Here is a 24038-nt window from a genome sequence, read left to right as displayed (position 1 = left end):
GAGGTTGGAGAAGGGAAAGAGAAGATTATATGCGTGGAAGCTGGAGAACCAAACAAGGAATGGATGGCCAAGAAACAAGCAGGAGAAATGTGGTGGGGAGTTGAGAGTTCAAATGATGAGCCAATGACAAGGCTGGAAAGGATTTCAAATATCTCCGACTCGTTATCCACTATGTAGAAGCCCCCATTAATAAATACTCAGTCTTATCTGTCTTATTGAGATTTACCAGAAAAAAAAAAAACAGAAAGGCAATTTGGATTGTTGTCAAGTCTTAGTGGATCACGTATTGATTGATTACAAACACAATTCTACATGGTTGAGCTTAAGCATTCAACTTTTTTATAAAAAAAAATTAAAGTAAGCATTCCACTATTAAAGGAATAATTGCATTCACATATCCTCCTTTATTTTTCTCACCAGCTTCGTTGCCGTGGCGTTATTTTACAGTTTTAAAAGTTATACAAGTTTTCCGAACTTTCGGAAAGAATCTTAATTTTTTTTAAAAGTTATATAAGTAGTCCCCAAATTTTTAGGGTGTTTACATTTTGGTCACCCAACTTTTGAAACTTGCAATACAATTATCAAACTTTTAGTTCGTTTTTAATAAGGTCTCTGCCATTATATTTACTGACATGGCACCTAACCCCGTCAACCCCCCCATTAGCCCCCTTCTTCTTCTTCTTCTTCTTATTCTTCTCTTACACATCCAGTCACCCCATCTCTGATCAGCAGTGGCTCACACCGCCATTATCATCATCACCGGCTTCACCTCCCGATCACACACCGACCCTCAATTCATACTCATTGTCCACCGTTTGTCCCAAATCACGAGAAAACCATTCGAACACCCATCTTTGATCCCCCGTCGTCAGTCGCTGGTGACTGTCACCGCCAGTACCAATAGAGTGTCATCCCATTCTGACCAAAACTCCCCTAGTCACTCGCTAAGACTCACCTCTGTTCGCCGTGGAGAGTGCCCCGAATCTCTTCGGAAAACCCCAATGCCCCTTTTCTGTTTTCATTATTTTTGGTTGATCGGGCCATCCGTTCGCCACACCGCCACCACTATTGGAGTCCTCACACCGTTCCAACCAAAACTCAGTCGATCTTGCCTCGTCGTCGTCGTCCCTCCTCCGTCTGCAGTTGGTTAAGTAGAAGGAGAAGAAGAAGAGGAAGAAGGAGAGGATTAACGGGGGTTAGGTGTCACATCAGCAAAAACTAATTGGAGGTAACGACAGGGACCTTACTAAAAATGAACTAAAATTTCGATGATTGTATTGCAAGTTTCAAAAGTTGGGTGACCAAAATGCAAGCGTACTAAAAGTTCAGGGACTATTTATATACTCTATCCCTTTTTAAAAACCAAAAAATTAAAAATCAAAAAAATATTGAGAACTGAAAAAAAATCCTTCAAATTTTTTCCAATTAAGAAAGGGAACAATAGAGATTTTTTTTTTAAATTAAGAGAATAAAATATTTCAAAAATACTTTTAAGATATAATAAAAAAACATTTTAAGAGACAAACCAATTAATATTGAATTCGAGCATTGCGTATACAAGGGTATGAGTGTTTATAGTCAAATGATTGAAAGTGTTTAAACAAATACTACCTTGTATTCACTCTAAATTTATTAAATATATATATTGGGTATTATATTTTGTAAAGAGTGTAAGTGAAACTTCAAATAAGATAATAAGATTAAGAACAAACTATTTATTTGGTCATTCACTTATTCTCATGTTTTTATTTTGATCATTCAATTATTTTTTAAATTATATATAGTGTAATGTTTTGTTACTGTCTTAGTCGCTTGTCATTAGGTTTAACTGTTGACTTAATGAAAACAGGGATGTACCATGGTATAATAATAATTTTAGTTTCTAAAACTTATATATTGTATTAATTTAATTTTAATTCGAAATAATTCAATAAATCCTCAATATTTTAAAATTATATCAATTTATTCCTCAATTTAATTCAAAATAATTTTATAATTTAGCGACAAGGATGGAGTTTGTGATGGACCACATTTGATTGTTGAACGATCGACGAGGAATGACGACCAACAATGGATTTTTGGAAGAAGAAAATAATTAACGATCGATTAAGGTTTTGGGACATAGGATATGGTTTCAAAAGATGTTTGGAATTTGTTGAGGTTGCATACTCCTCAACTGACAAATGGATTCATGACGAACAACGTTTGAGGTACAAAACGGTTGACGAGGAAAGGCAACTGGCTAAATCAACCGAAAGATGGTTGCGACACTAAGGTTTCAAGATGAGATGGGGTTTAAAAAAAATTAGAATTCGTCTAGGTTGTAAAGTCTCAATTGACAAAAGTATACGTGACGGACGATGTTTATGGTGTTGAATGGTCGATGCAGATGAGCGATCAATGAGTGGGTTTTTATAGAAGAAAGGAGTGACGAACGAGTAAGATTTCGAGACATGGTATAAGATTTTAGAGGAAGGCAAATTTCTAGTAAGAGCTTTTACAAAATGTTAGGTTTCACAAAATTTACACCTAAATTTGTTCTTTAATCAAATTTAATCCCTAATTTTGTATCGTTAGATTAAATTTATTGAATTATTTCAAATTAAAATAAAGATCAAATTGATATGATTATTAAAAATTAAAAATTTATTAAATTATTTCAAATTATGACCAAATTAATAGAATGTATAAATCTTAAGGATTAAAATTATTATTATATCATATCACATCACCATTTTTTTAAATCAACGATTAAAACTAACAACAAATGGCTAAAATAAAAAACAAAACTTTAATATTATTTCTTTAAAAAATAGTTGAATAATTAACCGGCATTATAACTCACTAACTGAAAACAAACTGAAAATCTGAAACAACTTTCATATGCAGAAGCACTCGATCTATGCTTAGTTATCATTATTCATGTAAACCGGGGTATTGCATGGCACATACACAATTTGTTTTCAATAAAAGAAATATTTTCCATGGGAACAATATTTTAGGGTCATTATGGTTATCACCCTCAAGGACTACTCTAAAATAAGTCTCAACTGATATATGTAAAATAAGGAAGACAAGAAAAAAAAGGAGAGCTAAGTTCGATTACCAGATTGTTTTCAGCAACTAATGCTTCTATATTTTGTTGATTTAGTTCTTCTGGACGAAGCCTTTCAGAATCATGAATTTTGGCTACAATCATAAAGAAACTTAAGTTAACTTAAGCTATACATATTTTCAATACACAAATATTTCTATTCAAAAAAAGGTTTCATCGAGCTTTTCTTATCTCTAGAGACTTTAAGCTTTAGTTTCATCTCAACTTCAGTTTCTTTCTTAGTTCTCTTGTTTTTTTTTTTAGAGATTATCATCCTTTCTTGATTTGATTGTTGATTTTAACATGGCTTCTTTTCCATCTCTGCATGCATGATCAGCTCTTCCTTCTCTACAAGTTGGACACTTCTAACTTCTGGTTTGCATCTTGTACACCAAAATCCCAGTTTGTTAAGTTATTGTATTTCCTTTACACGGACTGGTTTCTTCCCACTACATAATGAATGATCAACATACTATTCATTATCTCCCAGAAAATTTCACATTTTCACCCTCATACCTCCTTGAAACCTTTGGGTTCAAAATTATCCAGAAACTACCACCAATATCCCCTATTGTTTCTATGTTCATTATGATTAAAAGTTGGGACTGCAGCTGGACCAAAAGTGATGATAGACTTTCTTCTATGGAGTCTGAACCCCACATGAAAGACCTGATCCAGAATCTCAAGAGTTCAAGCAACCGGCGATCCAGCGTGATTCAGCTGTTCCTTTCCAGCATGAGGAGCTTGAAGTAAATCGCAAATTTTGGAGAAACTGTCTTTGATTATTTGCATGACCTGCGTCAATTATCTATGCACTGTCTTCAATCTCTCCTTAGGCGTGCTTGGCATCTCCATCATGATGCTACTTTTATTGGAAGAACTAATAACACTTATTTATTTTGCTAATATTGTTGACATGCAATCTGTTTTAGCCTTTGGAAGGTGGTCTCTTCATGGCAGAGAGGTGGCATGCCAACTTGGTGGTTAGCACCAAATTATTTTCTTTTGTTTATTGGTTTCAGGTATGGGGCTTACCACAAGCATATCAAAGTCCTATAGTTGCACAATGAATTGTTGAGATTGTGTTATGAACATGTGAATAAGATTCAGTCACTGGCTGATTGGCGGTAACATCAACAGCGATTGCCTTCCCTTTATCACTATTCCTGGGACAACCTATGATGATTGAATGTTCAGCTCGTCGAAGGGAGACTGAAACCTTAGAACACGTTAAAGAGAGACCCAATCTTTTAGTGTTCTATTATTTCATGTCACTTTAAATAAGAACTAATCTTATTACATAACGGAAACCTATTCCTAAAAAGAAAATAAAACAACTGCAATAAAAGCCTAAGCAAGAAATAAGGAAAGAAGTAAAATTATAGCCTAAGCTTTAAATAGAGAATCAAAATTAACTAATGACCTTCCACAAAATATGTTCAACGCATAACAGTACTCCCCATCTAGAGAAAGAGCTTGTCCTCAAGCTTGAAGTCACAATACTTGACCATATAATCAACACGGTTCAATCATATTTTTTGGTTCTGCACCATCTTGATCGGCTAATTCCAATCAAAGGGGCTTCTTTATTTAGAGTCCTTGTTTTACTTGGTTGTCTTTTATTCAAACAAGTAAACCTTTGTAACCTCTATTTAAAGAGGCTGAATGACAGCAATAAAATTAAGTCGGATTAAATCAATTCTTACGAGATTTAAGATTCTCTCTAAGGAGTCTCAGGTCTAGAATTCCCTTCGACAAGTTCCGCTTTCAATCACCAAACACGCCATCATAACAATTTGGAACAATTATAATACATTTTGTAGAAAAAGACTGTTCCTAATAATATTTAATAGCTTTTAAAAGTGAAAATGAACTTCCAAGCCAACAGCCATTTCAGTATATGTTAGAGACTTTTGCCCCAAGAGACTTAGAAAAGTATATTTCACTGGCTACATATTTCCAAAAAAGATTTATGGGTTTACAAGATTAAGTTTAGCAGGCATAGGGTTGTTCACCTTGGGAAGGAAAGTAAACCAGGTTCTGTTTGCACAAAAACTAGTTTGCACCCCCCAACCACCAATTTAAAAAAGTATGGATGATTAAATTACCTTCTTTCTGACTCCTTTTAGCCTTTGAAAATATAAGAATATCTTGGGGATTTGCAACCTGCAAATGTTGAATTCTAGCCATTTAGTGCCTAAATGAAAGAAAAATTAGAACTTATTCCTCATAAAATATGAGCAACCTCAAGATTCCTTCCCAACATACTTCTGCCCAAATCTTTGAGAATTTATTGTCATGAATCCAGAGTAATCCACCTAAATATCACAGAGAAATATTTAAAAGGCTATCTCTGGATGCTAAAGATATTTTCTTTTTGGAAATTAATAAGTAACATACATAATCAAGACAAGCCTAGAGTTAAATTTTTTTTTTTTTAAATCCATATCCAATCAGAAATAAGAATTTACAAATGAAATGAACTTGCTAGGTAAGGTTAGGTCAAATTCAAGAAAATGGTTTCGTTAAATGAATGGCAGAATGCTTTATAATCCAACATACATGATGGATGATCTAAGAAATAAAGGATAAGAAAGTTTCTGAACAGATACTACATTGAATCACTCTCGACTATTAAAAAAAGAAATGAAGGATAAAAAAGATATGTAAGCATTTTCCAAATGATGAAGTGCAGGTACCAGAAACAAAGATATCATGATGAAAAACATCCCAATATAATAAAAGATTTACACATATGACTCAATCGACAACAAGGAAAATTCCAAGTGAGATTCTTGATATCTGTCGCAGCTTCACCACCCCAAATGTCTAATAATAACTCTTCAAAAGAAAAAGGAGAAGGTAGAGGGGAGAAAAAGAAGATAGAGGTGGTTGAAAAAACAAAAGCGTGGAATCATGACTGAAAATAAATGAAAATAAAGCTAAACAAAAAGGTTTTTTTTTGTACGGGTAAGTTGAGTAGGAGATCTTTAGCAGTCTTTCTTCATTTTCCTTGTTGGATGTGACATAAACATTAGAGCGCAAGGGAAAGGGACAGATTGTTCTACCTCTCAGAGGTGAAACACGTTAAAGTAAAAATAGAACTTGGAGTAAATATTGTTCACAAAATAGAGGCTGAAATTACCTTAACTCGGATTAATGGGAGCTTTGAGAAAGGGGCCATCGATGGCAAGAAACGAGGAACGATTGGTGTTCGTGAAGAAGAGATGAGCAGCAAGAAATTGTGTTTTACTAAAAAAATGTGAATGAATTACAAAAAATGTTTGATTTAATCCACTACATTGCTAGGCTTATATAGCCCACTAACAACCTGCTAACCAAAATAGAATAACAAATACTAACTAATCTTATTAACATTCTAATATTCTAACATTCACCCGACTTCTTCAACCTTCTTGATAAAAAGATGAACACTTGAATCGAAAGTGCGATGCCTCCTTCCGTTCGACTTGAATTGAAAGTGCCGATGCTTCCTTCCGTTCGACTTGAACCGAAAGTGCCGATGATTCCTTCTGTTCGACTTGAATCGAACGTGTCGATGCTACCTTTCGTTCTTCTTATTCACCTTCATTTCTTTCTTCTTCATCCTCTTATACAAGGTTTCTTGACATTTTTTTCCCACGAACACTTGGCTGTGAAGCTTTCAAGTCCCATAACACTTTGAGATAGAAGCAACAAATCATGATGATGCACAATCCAAAATAACCAGCAATGCAATAGCGTGCAACACATCCACAAGAAACTAGTACGAACAAAATTTGTTTCCAATGGCAGCAAGAAATTGAACTCCCGACAAACTCTAAATGTAAACAAACTATTCAAAAAACTCTAACAATTTACCATACCATTAGCTTCCAAGAGTGATCCTGCTCCCTGTGGTCCACTATGATCAATCCCATTGATCGCGATTAGAAGCAGACACTATGTGCGCTTGAGACGAACTCACCACGCAAAGACGATCCACGCAAATTGGTAGAGCAACACACACACCCAGAGGAACCATAAGAACTACAGGATTTTCGACGATAATGACCATGTTTTGGTGTTAAACCCACGATAGAGAACCGTGAAACAAAATTATAGATCTCACCGGAGAACTCAAAGATGATTTCCAAATCAAATATATGTGACGTCAAAGAAGAGATTGAACGAGAACACATCATTGTTGCACAATCCATTGGCGCACCTAAAAGCTCATTCAGGCATTTTGTCAAACAGCTTACGAGCAGCAAATGCTCAGTCGAAACATTGCTAGCTATGACGAACAGAGACCAGACCAAGCATAGAAGGACCTCATAACGATACATCAGAGGAAGTACCAGGCGTAGATGACTTAACATAACAGCGATGACAGAACATTCGAACAACCGCAACAATGATTTAGAGTAGTGAGATTCAAACTAACAAACCATTGACATTGATAGAGAAAGAGAAAATCGGCAATTGAGAAGAAAAACGGCGAAGATTCATATTCATATCAGCAAGAGAGTAGTACTTACACAGCATTAACGACGGCAGAAACAATCACGATAGAGCCAAAAAAACTCCATGCAGCAGAAGAAAAACGAAGTCAGGACCGTTTGGCGAATGATACCATGTGAGAAAGAGGTCATCGATGCCAAGAAATGAGGAACGATTAGTGTGCGTGAAGAAGAGATGAGCAACAAGAAATTGTGTTTTACTAAAAAATGTGAAAACGAATTACAAAATATGCTTGATTTAATCCATTACATTGCTAGGCTTATATAGCCCACTAACAAGCTGCTAACCAACTAACTGAAGTGTTAACGGAATAACATATACTAATTAATCTTATTAACATTCTAATATTATAATATTCTGTTATTCTAACATAATAACAGAGCTTGTCCCCTGATCCATTAACAGCTTTCCTATGAGATTTCTCTATCAGATCGCTTACCTAAAACAAAATTTAAGTTATTGCTAAAAATTTGACAAAGGATTTTGTTCCTACCATAAATACTTAAAAGATTTAATCTGTTTGACTGCTCTATTAGAAAATGCAGGAACTCAAAAAAGTCCAAAACCGTTATCCCATGCAAGAAAGACACTTGCCACTTTGTCCAAATGTTCAAGAATTGAGTTTTGATCATTCGGGTCAATATCAGGTTCGTCCTTCAGCACAACCTAAATCATGAACATGAGTAAGATAAAAAATCAGTCTCAACTTCTTCCTTTTCAAATAGTTTTAAAAATAATTGAAAACGGCTCTGCTTTACCTCCGTATATTCAAAAGGCCTCACTGATGTCAAAGGAATTTTGGTTGGACGATATTGATTTCCCTATAAAACAACCAGCAAATCATGGACTGAAATATAATGAAGAAACAGATGCTGATTGATTAAATGGCAAATCTAATCTTTCAAAGACACACAACCTTTATTTCTAAATGGAGCACATGCTTCGGCTTTGATTCTCCATCAATCAGTGACGTTGCAACAGAGGAACCTGGTTGAGTAATGTGAAATCCCATCCCTAGTACTTCCTGCAAAATTAAAATAAACCTTCAGTCTTTTGCATCCTCAAAGAGATAAACAATAAGACAGAAAAGATTTTATGATTCAATCACCCGAGGCTCAATAAGACATTCATGTTCATGTCCCCACACTATTAAATCAAGGAAGCGTGGTAAGAAGCGCTCATTTATAGCATTTTTAGGGTTCATCTTCACTCTGCAAGCCAAATCATAAAACGTTTTAATATATCCACGTGTGAATTTACACCATAGTAACTTTTTTCCACTTCTAATTTGGTCATGCATGAAATAACTCTATCACAAAGCAGAACATGAGACACGCAGACATGGAATTGCAACACACACAACCTGTTCTGATGAATTACCAGAATGTTGAACCAATCGGACAGTTCACATCCTTCTTGAGGCTCAGTTCGCATCCATTCACAGCATGAGGTGTCTAAGAAACCAAATATAAACCACAAACAGGTATTTTAACAGAAAATCCAAGGAGTCAGAAACGAATGAGATGCAAAAAATTATCAATGTTAATTTGTAGATTACCTGAAACACTCTGTTGAGCCGCTCATCTCTGATATTCCCAAGACCATAAAGAGCTACAGCAGTTGAGCAATTCAAAAAGACATAAGTTTTCCAATGAATATACAGTTACCATTCTAGACCATGTCAACCAAATGACTAGCAGACCTTCCTGATAAGAATAGGATAGAGTGTAATCTGACCAACACCTGAACCCCCAAGAACCATTTTCCCAAAATAGTTGACAAGGTTACATGCAGAAAGAATATAAAAAGCAGAAAGGTTGTCCTGTCACCAATAAACAGTTAGGAACAGAATGCTCATAGTAATTTTAGGAACAGCAAGACTTTTGCAATATACAAAAACTTGATTATCTAACAAATCAAATAGGAAGTAAACATGGCACTAGTGAAATATGAAAACTTATTACGCAAGCATAGGATGGGACACCAAAAGTGGAGAAAAGGGTTTGAGCAAGTAGGATTTATCTATAAAATGAAAAAAAAAATACATATACAAGGAAAGGGGGATCATGTTTTGATGAATTCCTTAGTCCTTACCACTCCAGCAGGATCATCATGGTTTCCATGAATACTAAATACGGGCAAGCCAACATTGAAGTGAGGATCTTCATAATTCACAATTCACATGTCAAAATCTGTAAAGAGAAAACGCTTTTTACAAACTAAATGTGTGAACCAGCTATCAAGCAACCAATAAAAGAAGCATATTTGCACATTGAGTGCATATACATCACAAAGCAAGTAAATAACTTACTTTAATTTGACTAAATAAATTTAACCCCCCCAAAAAAAACTCATTAGGGCACAAAAGTTTGAGAATGAGTACTAAAAATGCAAGGCAAAATTTAGACATTAAATCAGCAGCTCGTGACATGGAGAAAGAGTGAAAACCAGTACGAATTTGGAAAATTCAGTCTGGTCGCTAAAAACTTGAAACTGCACCGGTTGATCGTTAAAGCAATCCCGACGAAGAATCTCAATGGCATTAACTAAAGTTGACCACGAAGGCCTGTTTTCATGGAAAAGATCTCCTCCAAGTAGTAGAAAGACCACCTAATACCAAATTACAATCAGCGCATACTAATACCGAGAAGAAGAAGAAGAAAACCTTAACTTTACAAGAAATTAAGATGGAAATTCCAGGTTATTGTGAGTATAAAAAATTTAAGGGAAAATCGCCTGTTTTTCTTCTGCTATTGAACATATTTCATCAAATGAATGAAATGGATCATGTCGTCGTATTTCATCTTTCTCCATATAACCTAAATGACAATCCGTATCTACAAGTATCCGAAGTGCGTCGCTAGTGTCCTCTCTGGAAACTTCTTTTCTTCAATATATAATAATCAAACATTCAAGGAAAAAAAAAGAAGGGAGAAACTTTACCTTGTTGAGTCCGTCATGGTAATAGATAAGGCTCTAAACTCAAAAACTTGAAAAACAAACAGAAAATGTCAAGAGAAAGTGAAATAATTCAAAAGGAATCAAAATATAAACATGAAGAACTCAATTTTCAACATCAAGTAAATCAAATAAAAATTGAAGAGAGAGAAGCACGATATTAGCTGCCAAATACGTATTATGAAGTGTAAAAATTTCCAATGTTCGTATTAAGTTGAGAAAGTGGGAAAGTAAAATCCGGCGCGGAATTCAAAGAAGAAAAAGGGAGGGAAAAATGAGAGAGATTTTGGGGGAGACAAGAACCCGGTCCAGGTAATCCGGCTTAGGGGTGGAATATGGCGTAGCGGGTCTCATGGTGAAAAGCTCGTGTTTTTTTTAATTGCTTAATTACTCTCCTAATTATATAACGTTGTTTTGTAGAGTTATATAACTATTAAAAATTATTAAATAATTTCTTAATTACATAACGTTATTTTATTGAATTCTTCTACTAATAAAAGTTACAAAATTGTCATTCAATTATTTATATGTTCTAAACTTATTTTTTTCGTTAAAAAATTAATGATCACCTGAATTGAACGTTAACTTATTGATCAGGATACGAGAAAAATCATATTTTAATGATGTCTATTGGCACCGCCATTATCTTTTCCGTTAAAAAATTAATGATCACCTGAATTGGATGTTAACTTGTTGATCGGGATACGATAAAATCATATTTTAATGATGTCTATTGGCACCGCCATTGCTTTCAAACATTGATTTGACGACATAATATTTTAATCCAAAATCTTGACGACAAAATGTAAATGGATAGTCGATTCACAAAATACAACTCAAACAATTTTAAGGTTAAATTTTATCACATGCAATTAACATGTTAACGCTCAACTCATACGTGTGCTAATTTTTTAACAAAAAATTAGAACATATGAATAGTTGGATGAGCATTTTTAGATTTTTAATAGTTAAGGGACTCAACGAAACAGTGCTCTTTAGTCGGTGGACTATTTTACAACTTTTAATAGTAGGAAAATTCAACAAAACGTCTTATAATGGGGGATCATTTGTGTACTTTACCCTTTTTTATTAATTTGAGATAATTACAAAATAGTATTTATTTTAAAAAATCTCAATCATTTTGACAATAAAACACTTGACCTTCCCTATAAATGTCATGCTCAAATCTAAAACAAAATAAAAATAATAATCATTATTTTAACCACCAAAGATATTTCATTCATGCTCAAACACTCCTATTCAAGTTTGATTTCTAAAATTGATCGTCCCTGCAATCTTTAGTGAAATTTGAGGTTTACTATATAAGGTTAAAGATTTCAATTTTAAATTTTGGGTAAACTATACTCATCACCACACAACTATTGCCACTTTTTATTTTGACAATTAACTTTCAATTTTATCCGTAAAACAACATAATTATTTAAGTTTATCACCTCATATTATTCCTCAATGTCGAAATTAATTAACAAATAATGGACTTGGTCGAGTGAGTGAGGCATGCTCGGATTCCCCTAGTCTTGGATTCAAACTTGCCTAATGTTTGTTATTCTTACATTTATTTTCATCATCAATAAAGTGGTGACACTATTTGGATGGAAATTTTATTAAATTAAATAAATTAAAAATATTCTCAAATTAGATAGTGACATGTGTTACCATACAATTGAAGATTAAATTTATTGAATTAAATAAAAATCATGATCAAATTAATAGAATATATAAGTATTGAAGATCATTTGTGTAATTATACTATTTTTTAAATAATACTTCAAATTTTTTATTAAATTTTAACGACAAAATATTGATATGACACATTAGCGGACTTCCCTAGACTATTCCCCACATTACATATTTACTCAGTTTCCTTCTTCCATTTTCTCTCTTGCTTTATCTTGGGTTCTTTTTTTTTTTTTGGCCTCCGCCATTGTTTTTTCTTCCTTCTTCTGAGCCACAACCATTGTTTTCCTTCTTTCTTTTCATACTCTACCTTTCTTCCTTCTTTTCAGCTTTTCTTCCTCTTTCTTTTCAGCCTCAACAATAGCTTCTACTTTCTTTCTTTGAAATCGAATTTAAAGATTGATTTTATTTAGGGTATAAATTAATAATCTTTTATCAAAACTATTGATTATATTAAAAATATTTATATTGAATACTTGTGCATATAAAAGCATATGATATATATTTCATTCTCATATCTTGTTGTATCCGTATTGCTGTATGATTGTCAATGTCTTATCGTATGTCCATATTCGTACTTCATTGGCCGGAGCCTAATGTGGGAAAAAAATTACAGATTACTGAAGTTGAAAACTTTATTTCCTTTCATTTTGGTGACAATATTTGTGGACTAAGCAGATAAAGAGTGAAGAAATCAGTGTTTCTTCAGTATATTAAACTGGTGTTGGCTCAGACTAACGAACCCTTGAAAAGCAAAATGGCAAGATTGCCGACGCAAAAATAAATGAAACAGCCGGAGCTGTGTGTCACGAATGAACCAAAATCAGTTCCCACGATGCATTGCCACCCACCTCCATATGTTCTGTCAAATTCCTTCATCAAATACCAACCGAGAATTAGAAACCCAACCATGATGTGTTTATTTAAGTAGGAACAAAAATGACATGTACTTGTTGTCTAACCTTCTTTACGAATTGTGCTATCCCGGTAGCCTCGGTGACGTCGAAGAAATCGAGGGCTTTAGCAGCTTGATCAAGAGCATCTTGCTGCATGGTCTGAAGCATATCAGTGTCTCCAATGACTGCTTTGCCCTCGAGCATGGCTGATATGCAGAGAACGATTTCGTTTTGAGGTGATAGAAAATGAAGCTAAAGAGGCCTATTTATATACTATGGATGACATACAAGTGGTTGCTTTTCAGTTTGGAAATGAAAGATTTTACATTTGTATGGACAGCAATAGATTAGATCCTATGGGATATACCGTGATGAATCGTCTTGATTCTGCACAACTTGGTGGTCCTCTATGTTGCAGACACGCGGATAACTCTTTGTGGCTAATCAATCACATTTAGCCATATGTGAGGCAGCCAGATATATGATGTTTCCACTTCTCTCTAAATTGGAAAAAATCATCTTTAAAATTAAATTGTAAAAGCAAAGTTGTAGGAAAAGATAGAAACGACAAACTTAAACTCGGGATTTGTAATATCGTTTGAGATTAAACAATCAATTTCCCAGAAAATGTAAGTTAATAGTTTAAAATTAAACAATCAATTATCGGGAAACGTAAATAAAATGTAATTTAAGTGCCGTGTTTAAATGCAGAGGAAAATGAAGAGGAAGTCGAAAACCAACAAAAGTTCACCGACCAAAACCCAAGTAGGAAGATTGTGAAGATGTTGAATATCAGCAATTTCCCCTTTAATCATAAAAAAATTGTGAACAAAAGGAAGGCAAGAAAAAGATATGGAAAATCTCTCATACCATACAAATTTGTGGTTAAGAACCTAAGAAATCAACCTATTCTCATTTTCTCTTTTGCTATTTTTTTTTTCATTTTTTCTAATATATTTTCTTGTCAACGATCTATGTATTATTTTTTAAGAATTTTATTTAAATAATAGGGTAAAGTATACAAATGGTCCTCAACTATAGGGCGGTGTTGTTGAGTCCCTCAATTATTAAAAATTAAAAAATGGTTCTTCGACTATAGGGTGTTGTTTTGTTGAGTCATCCGACTATTAAAAGATATAAAATGGTCACCCGACTATTTAATATGTTTCAAACTCATCCTTTTTCGTTAAAAATTTGACAGTATACTAAGTTGGATGTTAACATGATGACTAAGATATGAAACAAATTTGATCATAGAATCTAAAAAAATTATCATATCTCAGTCAACAAGTTAACATTCAGTTCAGACTATCGTCAATTTTTAATGGATAAGGACGGGTTTGGAACATACTAAATAGTCGGTGACCATTTTATAGCTTTTAATAGTCGGGGAACTCTACAAAGCAACACCATATAGTCGAAGAATCATTTTGTAATTTTTAATAGTCGATTGACTCAATAAAGAATCACCCTATAATCGATGGATTATTTGTGTACTTTACCCCAAATAATAAGATGATAATTTGTGTTATTGTCTTATTGGTTAAAATAAAATCTAGAAAACTTTACAAAAGAGTTTTTAAACCTTAAATTGTAAAAAATCAAGGAGTCAATCTCAACCATCTATTTTAATCATCTAATCGTCCTAAATCTATGTAAAACTAAAGAGTTTTACATTGTATAAGTGGTTCAAGAAAATATTTTCTGTTTTTATTTTCAAAAAACAACTTTCAGTTTCAGTTTTCCAAAAAGTACAAAATTTGTTTAGTTAATAAAAATAAAACTTATTTTAAAAAAACGAAAATAATGAAAATGTGTTTGCTACCAAATTTCTAAAAATAAAAATAAACAAATAATTATTAAATAATTAAATTAAAATATAAATATTAAAAAATATAGTAATATTAATGTAATATGATTAAATAACTGAAAGTTTTGAAATCAATAAAAAAATTACAACCTTTTTCTTCATAAAAAACAATAATTAAATGTGATATAAAAGAAAGATACTTTTATTAGGATTTGAAGTTGTATTAAAGTAAAAATAATTAAATCTGAATTAAATCGAAAGATATTATTAGAATTTTAACTTGTGTAATTAAATTAAATTAACAAGTAGTTATACAAAGATTTTAATTTCATTCGATGCAAAGAACAATTAATAGGCAGAAAAATCAAGTGTTAGTGACCTTGAAAGATAGTAATTGTTTCTGACGCAAAGAAGATTTTTACATAAATTTGACCATTGCTTAAGTCTAGTATGACTATAACTCTTAAAACATATAATCTTTTTTGAGAAGAGCATTACCTTAAAGTAAGAATTATAGAAAGATTCTCCAATTATATCATAAATTTTAGCAAAACATATATAAATATCGGCGTTGTTGAAAAATTCTCAAAGTACGAGTTGTAAGTTATGTGAGGAACACAAGTTTTGAAGGTTTTAGAATCGATTATGCCATTGAAGCTTAGATTTTGCAAAGCATTGATGTTCTTTTGATTAATTGGAGATATAAACATGGATGCTTTATTTGTTCTGTAAGTTAAAACTTAAACCCATAATTTTTTTATTCTTTTAATTCTTGAAAATAATTTTTAAGAAAACACTGAAAACAACATTTATTTGTTTTGAAATTTTCTCTTATTTTTGTTTTCATTTTATAGAAATCATTTTTAATTTTACCACTAAACGCGTTTCCTTCCACGTTTTCTATTTTTTAATAAAATAAAAATAGTCTATATTTTTTAAAACCAAATGGAGCATTAATATTTGACTCTTAAATTTATTAAATATATATTATTAACAATAATATAAGTTAATTGACTTAAGATTTGATTTCTCATTGATTCTATTTATAGGTAGGTAAGAAAACATCAAGACAAATAATCATGTGGAAACTTGTTTAATTTTTCAAGACAACATAAAAAATATATATGTCTAGATAATTATTATAATGAATTAAACAACAAAACGATCTTAATATTAAAATAGAGTGTTGTTTTTCTAAATATTTTAAGTTAGAATAGTTACATTTGCAATGTGTGTCGTTAATAAATATGAAACATTTTAAACAAATACTATTTTGTAATTACCTCATATCTATAAAAGAAAAATAATTATCATGAGATGAACCATTGGATTTTGCATATTGATATCCTATATTTATTAAAATGCCATAAATGTTTAAGATAAATATGATTTTTATTTCTTATAAGATTCATTTTCTTTAACGATAAAATCTTGAGTGAAAATAATATAAAATGGCACATTAAAAATTTGATTAACTATTCAACAAACTATATTTTATATATACTTTTAATTGAATAAAAAATCGGTTATACACAAGTTATACTGATGGACATAAAATATGGGAGACGTCATACCGTTTCTGTCACGCAGTCATTTGTTTGATTTCGCAAATTCAAAATGCCTTTTTGCCATTGCGAGACACCATCAAATACCACTTTTTGTTCACATTTTTTTTCTTTATTGGACCCCAATTCCCATTAATCCTCTTAAAATATATCAAATTTATAATTAATATAATAACCCAAATCTAAATCATTGGATTTGGTCTCGGATAGGGATAGATATCTGTAGGATTTTCGATCAATCCAAATCTACCAAAAAAATATATATGTTCATTTGAAATTCAATTTATAAGTTTATAAAAAATTTGATCTGATTTTTAGGATAAAATTAAAATCTTAAAAATATTTGTTTATAAAAAAATTTATCTAAGATTGAACTAGAAATGAAAGGGCAAAGTACACAAATAGTCCTTTGACTATAGGATATTACTTTATTGAGTATCATGATTATTAAAAGTTACAAAATAGTCCCCCAACTATAGGGAGTTGTTTTGTTGAGTCCCTTGACTATTAAATATTACAAAATGGTTACCTGACTATTCATAACGTTTCAAACTAGTCCTTTTCCGTTAAAAAATTAATGGTACTCTGAGTTGGATGTTAACATGTTGACAGAGATATGGTAAAATTTGATCTCATAATCTCAAATAACAATCATATCTCATTCAACATGTTAACATCCAGCTCAGACTACTAATAATTTGTAATGGAAAATGACGAGTTTGAAACGTAATGAATAATTGGGTGATCATTTTGTAACGTTAATAGTCTAGGGACTCAACAAAATAGTATCTTATAGTCGATGGACCATTTGTGTACTTTACCCAAAACTAATATAAGTTATAATCAAATGAATATAGTTTAGTAATACAGGTTTAATAAAAAAGTTCAATCACTGACAACAATAATTGTCATAAAAGTAATTTTTAAAATCCATCTATCGCATTTATTACAGGAAAAGAAAAAAAAGGAAAAAAGGTATACCTAGAACAATCAAATCAAACCTTACAAAATTAATGGAATTTATTGATCAACAAATTTAATAAAAGAAATTAAAAGAAGAAAGAGTAAAATATAAAATCTTCTAGATGAATACCATGTTGTATTTAATATTCCAACGACCAATGATGATGAGGTGACAACAACATGCCACCATTAAATAAAACTAATATTATCCTTTTTTATAAAAAATAATATTAACAAAAAAATTAATCCCATTGAATAAAATAGATATTTTATGCGTCTGTAAAATAAAATTATATATAATACCACTGTATCAAAAGATACACATCTTAAAAAACAAAACATTCCATTTAACTTTAAACATTTTAAATTATTTATTAATCTAAAAATTTATGTTACTTAAACTATTGAGAAAATAGTTATTCATCAATAATAGAAGATGTGATGAAATTTTGCCGCTATAAACAAAATTATTTAAAAAGATAAACTATTTTTATTTTAAAATTGAAAATTTATAATTCAATTGATTTCTTTTAAACATCGATAAATTATAATGATACAAATGCACAGCCTATTGGTAATTTTTTATACATTTAACCACAAAATACACCTATTCAAAAATAAAATGATTCTATTTACCTTTAAATATTTTTAAATAATTTATTAATTTAGATCGAAACTAAATTGATTTAATAAAAAAGCAATAAATTATTTTTTTATCAATAATATAAAGTGGGTCATCTAAGGTTTAAATTTGAAAATTTGCATTGTACCAAAAAAAAATATGAAAATTTGCCACTATAAATAACACAATTTAAAGAATTAAACTAATTTTATTTAGAAACGATAATTTTACGAAAAATAAAATATTTTTAAAATAAGTTAATTTTCTCTTTCACTTCAATAAATCATAATGATATAAATACAAAACCTACTAACAACTCCAACTAAAAAAAAATAAATTATAGGGAAGTTATCTTAATGGTTAAAAAAATATTATTATCTCTTTAAGTTCAAACATCATATATTTAAGGGAGTTTAGGGAGGAGCATGGATCGGTTTCCGATCAACCCGCTCCGACCAAAAAATATACTTCATTCATCTGAAAACTCAACCCAACCGATATTAGAATGACTACACCTGACCTGACCCAACACAATCTGATAAAACCCGAATTCGACCCAACCCAATCTTTTGAAATAAAACCCGAATTCAACCCGGAACAAATATATTTTTAAAATTATTATTTTTATTCAATAAAAATATATATATAATTGGAAAAATAGTATATAAAGATATATTATTGCAATTATACCTAAATATAATATATAATCATATTATTTTTTGGGTTGGGTTGAGTTGAGTTGTGTCGGGTATTTTTCACCCTAAACTCGAACTTGGCCTGACTCGAACATATTCTTTAAAAAAACTCAACATGAATTCAATTTTTTAAGAAAAAATCCGACCGTAAAAGATTAAATTAGGTCGAAATCTATCGAGTTCGGGTCCTGTGGCATTGGGAGTTTTTTTTTTAAAAAAAAAAATAGAAAAAGTAAAATTTAAATTAAAAAAATAAATTAAACCCATAGTGTGCAACTCTATAAATTGAACTTATTGGCTTTCCCATACTCACTCATTCGTCAACCATTGTTTTATAGTGTAAAGAAGAAACAATAGAAGATTGCGGTGGAGATTTTTAGAGAAATTCATCCATGGCAACCAAATTGTATATTGTGTACGTATTTTAACAAATGTTCACTCTCTTTTCTTTAGTTTTTAGATTCGTTTTTTGGTTGTGAATAACTGTTAGTTTTTATCTTTGATTGATTTGTACTTCGGTTGAGTTTGATTCGTGATTATTCTCGTTTCTTTCTTATATCCTTCGATCTAATTTTTTTTTGATAAAAGATTCTTCACTCTGATTTGACTCTGCAACTAAGTTTTTTCTGTTTTTTTCCCAGTTTATATCTTAACAGAAAATTCGGATTTGCTATTAATTTTTTCAGTAATTTGAGTAACGATTAGTTTTCAGTCGTATATTTGTAATTTTCGGGAGCTGAAAAAATGTGAGTTTTAATTGTTCATGTTAGAAATCAATTTCCGGTTTCATTCCGGGAAATGCACTGCCCAATTAGTTTTTTCCTCTGATTTTCGCAGTGTTTTAGTTGAGAAATAACCCTTGAAGTCTATCTTTTTGCTGGCAATGTGATCATTGTAGCTATTTTATTATTTATAAGGTCAATTTTTAGTTTAAAGTGTAGTGTTCGAATTGATTCTGTCCTGAACACTTTTTAGTTTGAAAACGATGAATTCTTAACTGAATTCTGCTTTCTTATAAGTTTTTATTATTATTCTTTCTTGAAATCTATGGTGTACAAAGATTCCGGTTGTTCACAAGGCTATGTTTTCTTGTTCTGATTTGGGATGTAGCTTTTAAAATCCTTATGCTATCTGGGATCAATCTTTACTACCTGTAGTAAATATAAAGTTCTATGTGCATTAACAACGTGTGAGATGATTTAATAACTAAAACACATAATCTTTGTAAGTAATTTTATATTTGTTGAACAATATTATGGAGATAGTCAGGTAGTTGTTGGTTTTAAGGGGGTCCTTTTGTTTACTCACCGACAAGTTGGTTTTTTAATCTTCAAGGTGTGTTTGTACTTTAACAATGAAATTATATGTGCATTAAGAAAGGAATTATGTCCGACTGTCTGAGATGATTTGACAAGTAAAATATGTAACGTGGGTAAGGAACTTGTAGTTATGTAACAATGATATGGAGGCAGCCAGGTAGTTCTCAGTTTTGAGGGGGTCCTTTTGTTTACTGACCACTAAGATGTCGGTTTTTCTTTTAATCTTTAAATGCGTGTTAGTACTTGTATTAAAAAAGAAACTGTATGCAAGGGATTTTTGTCTCGACGTCTGTTTTGATCTGATAACCAAAACATATAGCCCATGTAAATAACTTGTATTTGTCTAACAATAATGTGTAGGTAGTCAGGTAGTTGTTGGTCTTAAGGGGATCCTTTTTCTATTCACCTACAAGTTTTTCTTTTGTTTTCTTTTAATCTTTGAATGTGTTAGTACCTGTATTAAAGATGAATGTGCATTAACAAGGGATTTGTGTCCCACTGTCAGAGATGATTTAATAACCAAAGCATATATCTGTGCGAGGAACTCGTCTTTGTTGAACAATAATATGGAGGTAAGATAGTGGTTTTAAGGGAGGCCCTTCATTTTTCTCACCGACAAGTTAATGAATTTTCAGATGAATCAGCATGTACCTCGCAACTCTTCCCTATATGTATGCTTGAGTCAATATCACACGATGTTGTTCCCTATTTGATGCTTGAGTCAATAATATGGAGCAAGCGCTTTATTTTTTTTCTCGGAATAAAGCAATTTCTCAAGAAATTAAAGGCATTTGAATGGTCGTAATGGGTTTAGGAGACTAATTTACGTAATTATTGTTTTGTAAGTACCATATGTTGGACTTACATTTGGCATGCTTATAGATTTACTATATTACTTTAAATTGTATACACTTTCTCAGCACTCTGGATGCTTTCATTGTCGCTTACTTTGCACTCATCTGTTTTGCCAGAACTTGAAACAATGACTCTGTATGTTACCTATGCAATTAACTTGAGATAAATTTTATAGCATCATTTGCATTCAACATTTGGCATCTAAATTTTATGAAACAATTCTCCTTTATAATGAGCTATTATGTCAGGCATAGCATGTTCTCCATTTTGGTGATTAGGTATATCCCATGCAATTGTTATCAAGCACTCAATCTTCTAGTTTGATACTGGTTAGTTAATATTTTTGTTTTACTATCAACTTGTTCATCACAGCGTTCACCTTACAGCCCTCTGCCCTGTACTTTTTATAGATAAATATCGGTGTAAGGTAAGCTGGTTGAACGGTACTGTATTTCCGGGTTTTGCTGTTATAGGAGAGTTGTAATCTGAGGTTCTCTGATATTAGGAATATTTAGCATAACAGTACTGAGCTGTTTGCCCGGTTAGAACAAGTAGGTGTTCATCACAGCATTGCAGCAGATTTGGATGAATTTTGATAAAATCTTCTATCTGTTGTTACAGATACTATTCCATGTACGGACATGTAGAAAAACTTGCAGAGGAGATAAAGAAAGGGGCTGCATCTGTTGAAGGCGTTGAAGCCAAATTATGGCAGGTAATAATGGTGCACCATATGCTGCTATGGTTTGAATAACCTGCTTTCTTTTGCAATGGACTAATATAAGGTAAAAGATTCGTTATAAATACTTCGTTTCAACTGTTCCATCCCCATCTGAATTTTATTTTTCTCTCTTCTTTTTCTATTTTAGTTTTGTAGAAAAGAAAAATATTATGACATGTTGATGTCTGTCTTTGAGAACCTTGAACTTATTCCCTGTAAGAAATCTTTGTCTGCAGTTGTGTTAGTTACTCACATATGTTACTGTCCATCGCTTATTACAACTTGTGTGGTTTTCTCTGGTTACTTTTCTTTATTGATGAAATCATTGCAAATATGCTTAGGTTTTGCATTTCCTTCCTTGATTCGAGTCACTGTATTTCATTTGTTTATCCGATTTTTGCAAAACCTCGGTGTTGCAACTTGCAAGTTCATATTGGATGAGTAGTTATGATTGATTATTTATTAATCGTGTAGATTTGGTAAAAGTGGAATAACTGTGGATATATATGTGGTATAGGTCCCTGAAACTCTATCAGAAGAGGTTCTTGGAAAGATGAGTGCACCGCCAAAAAGTGATGTACCTGTTATTACACCGAATGATCTTGCTGAGGCCGATGGGTTTGTTTTTGGGTTCCCGACAAGATTCGGAATGATGTCTGCGCAATTCAAAGCTTTTCTGGATGCAACTGGAGGTCTATGGAGAACTCAGCAACTTTCAGGAAAACCTGCTGGGATCTTCTATAGCACCGGATCTCAGGGTGGCGGACAAGAAACTACAGCGTATGTTTTCTCATATAATAAGACTTCCTGCACCCAGAAACTAAAATGGGATGATGAAAACCTAACCAGTATCTGAATATATTTTCCAATTTTAACGCAGGTTGACTGCAATCACTCAGCTCGTTCACCACGGCATGATATTTGTTCCCGTAGGATACACCTTTGGTGCAGGCATGTTCGAGATGGAGCAAGTGAAAGGAGGAAGTCCCTACGGCGCTGGAACCTACGCCGGGGATGGATCAAGGGTGCCATCTGAACTTGAGTTGGCACAGGCTTTTCACCAAGGAAAGTACATCGCCAGCATCGCCAAGAAACTCAAGGCAGCTGCCTGATTTCGATTTACTACAAAAATCACAATTTGTGCATTCATATTATATTTTTTATACAAAGTTTGCATAACAATAATTCTTCGTATATTGCATATATGCTTAATGCGTGTACGTCTATTGGCTTCGATTAATGGCAAAGTTTGCTCATATATTTGTCATACCATTCCGAACTCCGGCATGAAAGTTCTTAAATCTGATTCGGATTTTCAGTCCGTTCAAGCCTTTAGCATTTCTAAATACCCAAAATTCAGAACTGAAACATACGGCACATTCACTAATGTTATATTCGCTCAAATGATATATTTCATTGATGATTTATTGGAATCTTTATTCAAATTGAAATTTAATGTAATGAAACGAATATCCTTCTCTCACTTTTTGGAATCATAAAGCCATGCTCAATCCCGAACATAGTGTAGCGTACGTAAACATTCTACATTACACCAGTCCAATCACCTAACTAATGAAGCTAAAACAACATCGCTTCTTTTTTCTGTCCATCTGTCTTGGAGCCTATAATGTCACATAAGAAATTAAAAACAATGAGTATACTCTATAATAAGGCATATCTTATGTATCCAAAGATCTTAAAATGAACAATAGGCCGATAGATTTGTATTATTTCATGCAAATTACTGATTTAATGTACATTGTTACCAAATTTGGGACTTAAAATTCATATCTTCAACATGATAGTCCCTTGAATAATATCTTAGGGTGATAATCCCTTAGTAAGCGCACAATCATGAGTAATGTATTCATGAAAGACCTAGGGTGATAGTCTCTTAGTAAGCGTGCAGTCATGAGTTTATACCAATATGTTCTATAAACATTTAACCACTCTGATATTTTTTTAATAATCATAAACTTAATGTATATGTTCTTAGAGTTTAATGTGTTTATGTTGCATATGAAATAAAGTACTGTAAATTTGTTGTCACAAAATAACTTTAGTGGTTTTTCTATTTAATCGGTAATTAACAGTTCATGTGACAAAATTTTATATTTATATTCTAATAAGTCAAAATTTGTAAACCCGATAATATATTATTTCTTAGACCTCTAATATGTGAGCATATAATAATTTATTCTTAAGTGGATCTTGACTCTCTTTCATCAAACATTCCTTTTCCGTTAATTAATTTATTTTCTTTGTTTTTAGTGAATTGGATTTTGTTTGTCACTTGGATTGACCCTCCACCTATCACAAGTATTGTTTTGTATATAATC

General features: G+C 31.9%; 2 protein-coding genes across 2 annotated transcripts; one reads left to right on the top strand and one right to left on the bottom strand.

Annotated features, from left to right (window-relative positions):
* Positions 1-8131: 8131 nt before the first annotated feature.
* LOC120167585 (dynein light chain 2, cytoplasmic-like) lies at positions 8132-13404 on the bottom strand. The gene is made up of 5 exons (XM_039176559.1): positions 13216-13404; positions 12997-13126; positions 8514-8584; positions 8356-8418; positions 8132-8263 (listed from the first exon to the last, which is right to left on the bottom strand). The coding sequence occupies exons 1-5, from the start codon at positions 13351-13353 to the stop codon at positions 8147-8149; spliced, it is 519 nt and encodes a 172-aa protein (XP_039032490.1). The 5' UTR covers positions 13354-13404; the 3' UTR covers positions 8132-8146.
* Positions 13405-19196: 5792 nt separating this feature from the next.
* Positions 19197-23027, top strand: LOC120167527 (probable NAD(P)H dehydrogenase (quinone) FQR1-like 1). Its single transcript, XM_039176522.1, has 4 exons — positions 19197-19219; positions 21600-21693; positions 22217-22479; positions 22580-23027. The coding sequence occupies exons 1-4, from the start codon at positions 19197-19199 to the stop codon at positions 22809-22811; spliced, it is 612 nt and encodes a 203-aa protein (XP_039032453.1). The 3' UTR covers positions 22812-23027.
* The last annotated feature ends 1011 nt before the right edge of the window (positions 23028-24038 follow it).

The sequence above is a fragment of the Hibiscus syriacus genome, unplaced genomic scaffold (assembly GCF_006381635.1).
Source record: "Hibiscus syriacus cultivar Baekdansim isolate YM2019G1 unplaced genomic scaffold, ASM638163v2 tig00111689_pilon, whole genome shotgun sequence".
NCBI classification, from domain to species: Eukaryota; Viridiplantae; Streptophyta; class Magnoliopsida; order Malvales; family Malvaceae; genus Hibiscus; species Hibiscus syriacus.
Note: the sequence above shows the minus strand (reverse complement) of the source record. Positions and strands in the feature narration are given on the sequence as shown.

Bases quoted from the DNA above. Each gene is read 5' to 3' on its own strand.
- LOC120167527 (XM_039176522.1), top strand. From the start codon at position 19,197: ATGGCAACCAAATTGTATATTGT. The intron at 19,220-21,599 runs GTACGTATTTTA...CTGTTGTTACAG, and splicing joins GCAACCAAATTGTATATTGT to ATACTATTCCATGTACGGAC. The intron at 21,694-22,216 runs GTAATAATGGTG...TATGTGGTATAG, and splicing joins TTGAAGCCAAATTATGGCAG to GTCCCTGAAACTCTATCAGA.
- LOC120167585 (XM_039176559.1), bottom strand. From the start codon at position 13,353: ATGCTCGAGGGCAAAGCAGTCATTGGAGACACTGATATGCTTCAGACC. The intron at 8,419-8,513 runs GTTGTGTGTCTT...GTTGTTTTATAG, and splicing joins TGCTCCATTTAGAAATAAAG to GGAAATCAATATCGTCCAAC. The intron at 8,264-8,355 runs GTAAAGCAGAGC...TTCATGATTTAG, and splicing joins GGCCTTTTGAATATACGGAG to GTTGTGCTGAAGGACGAACC.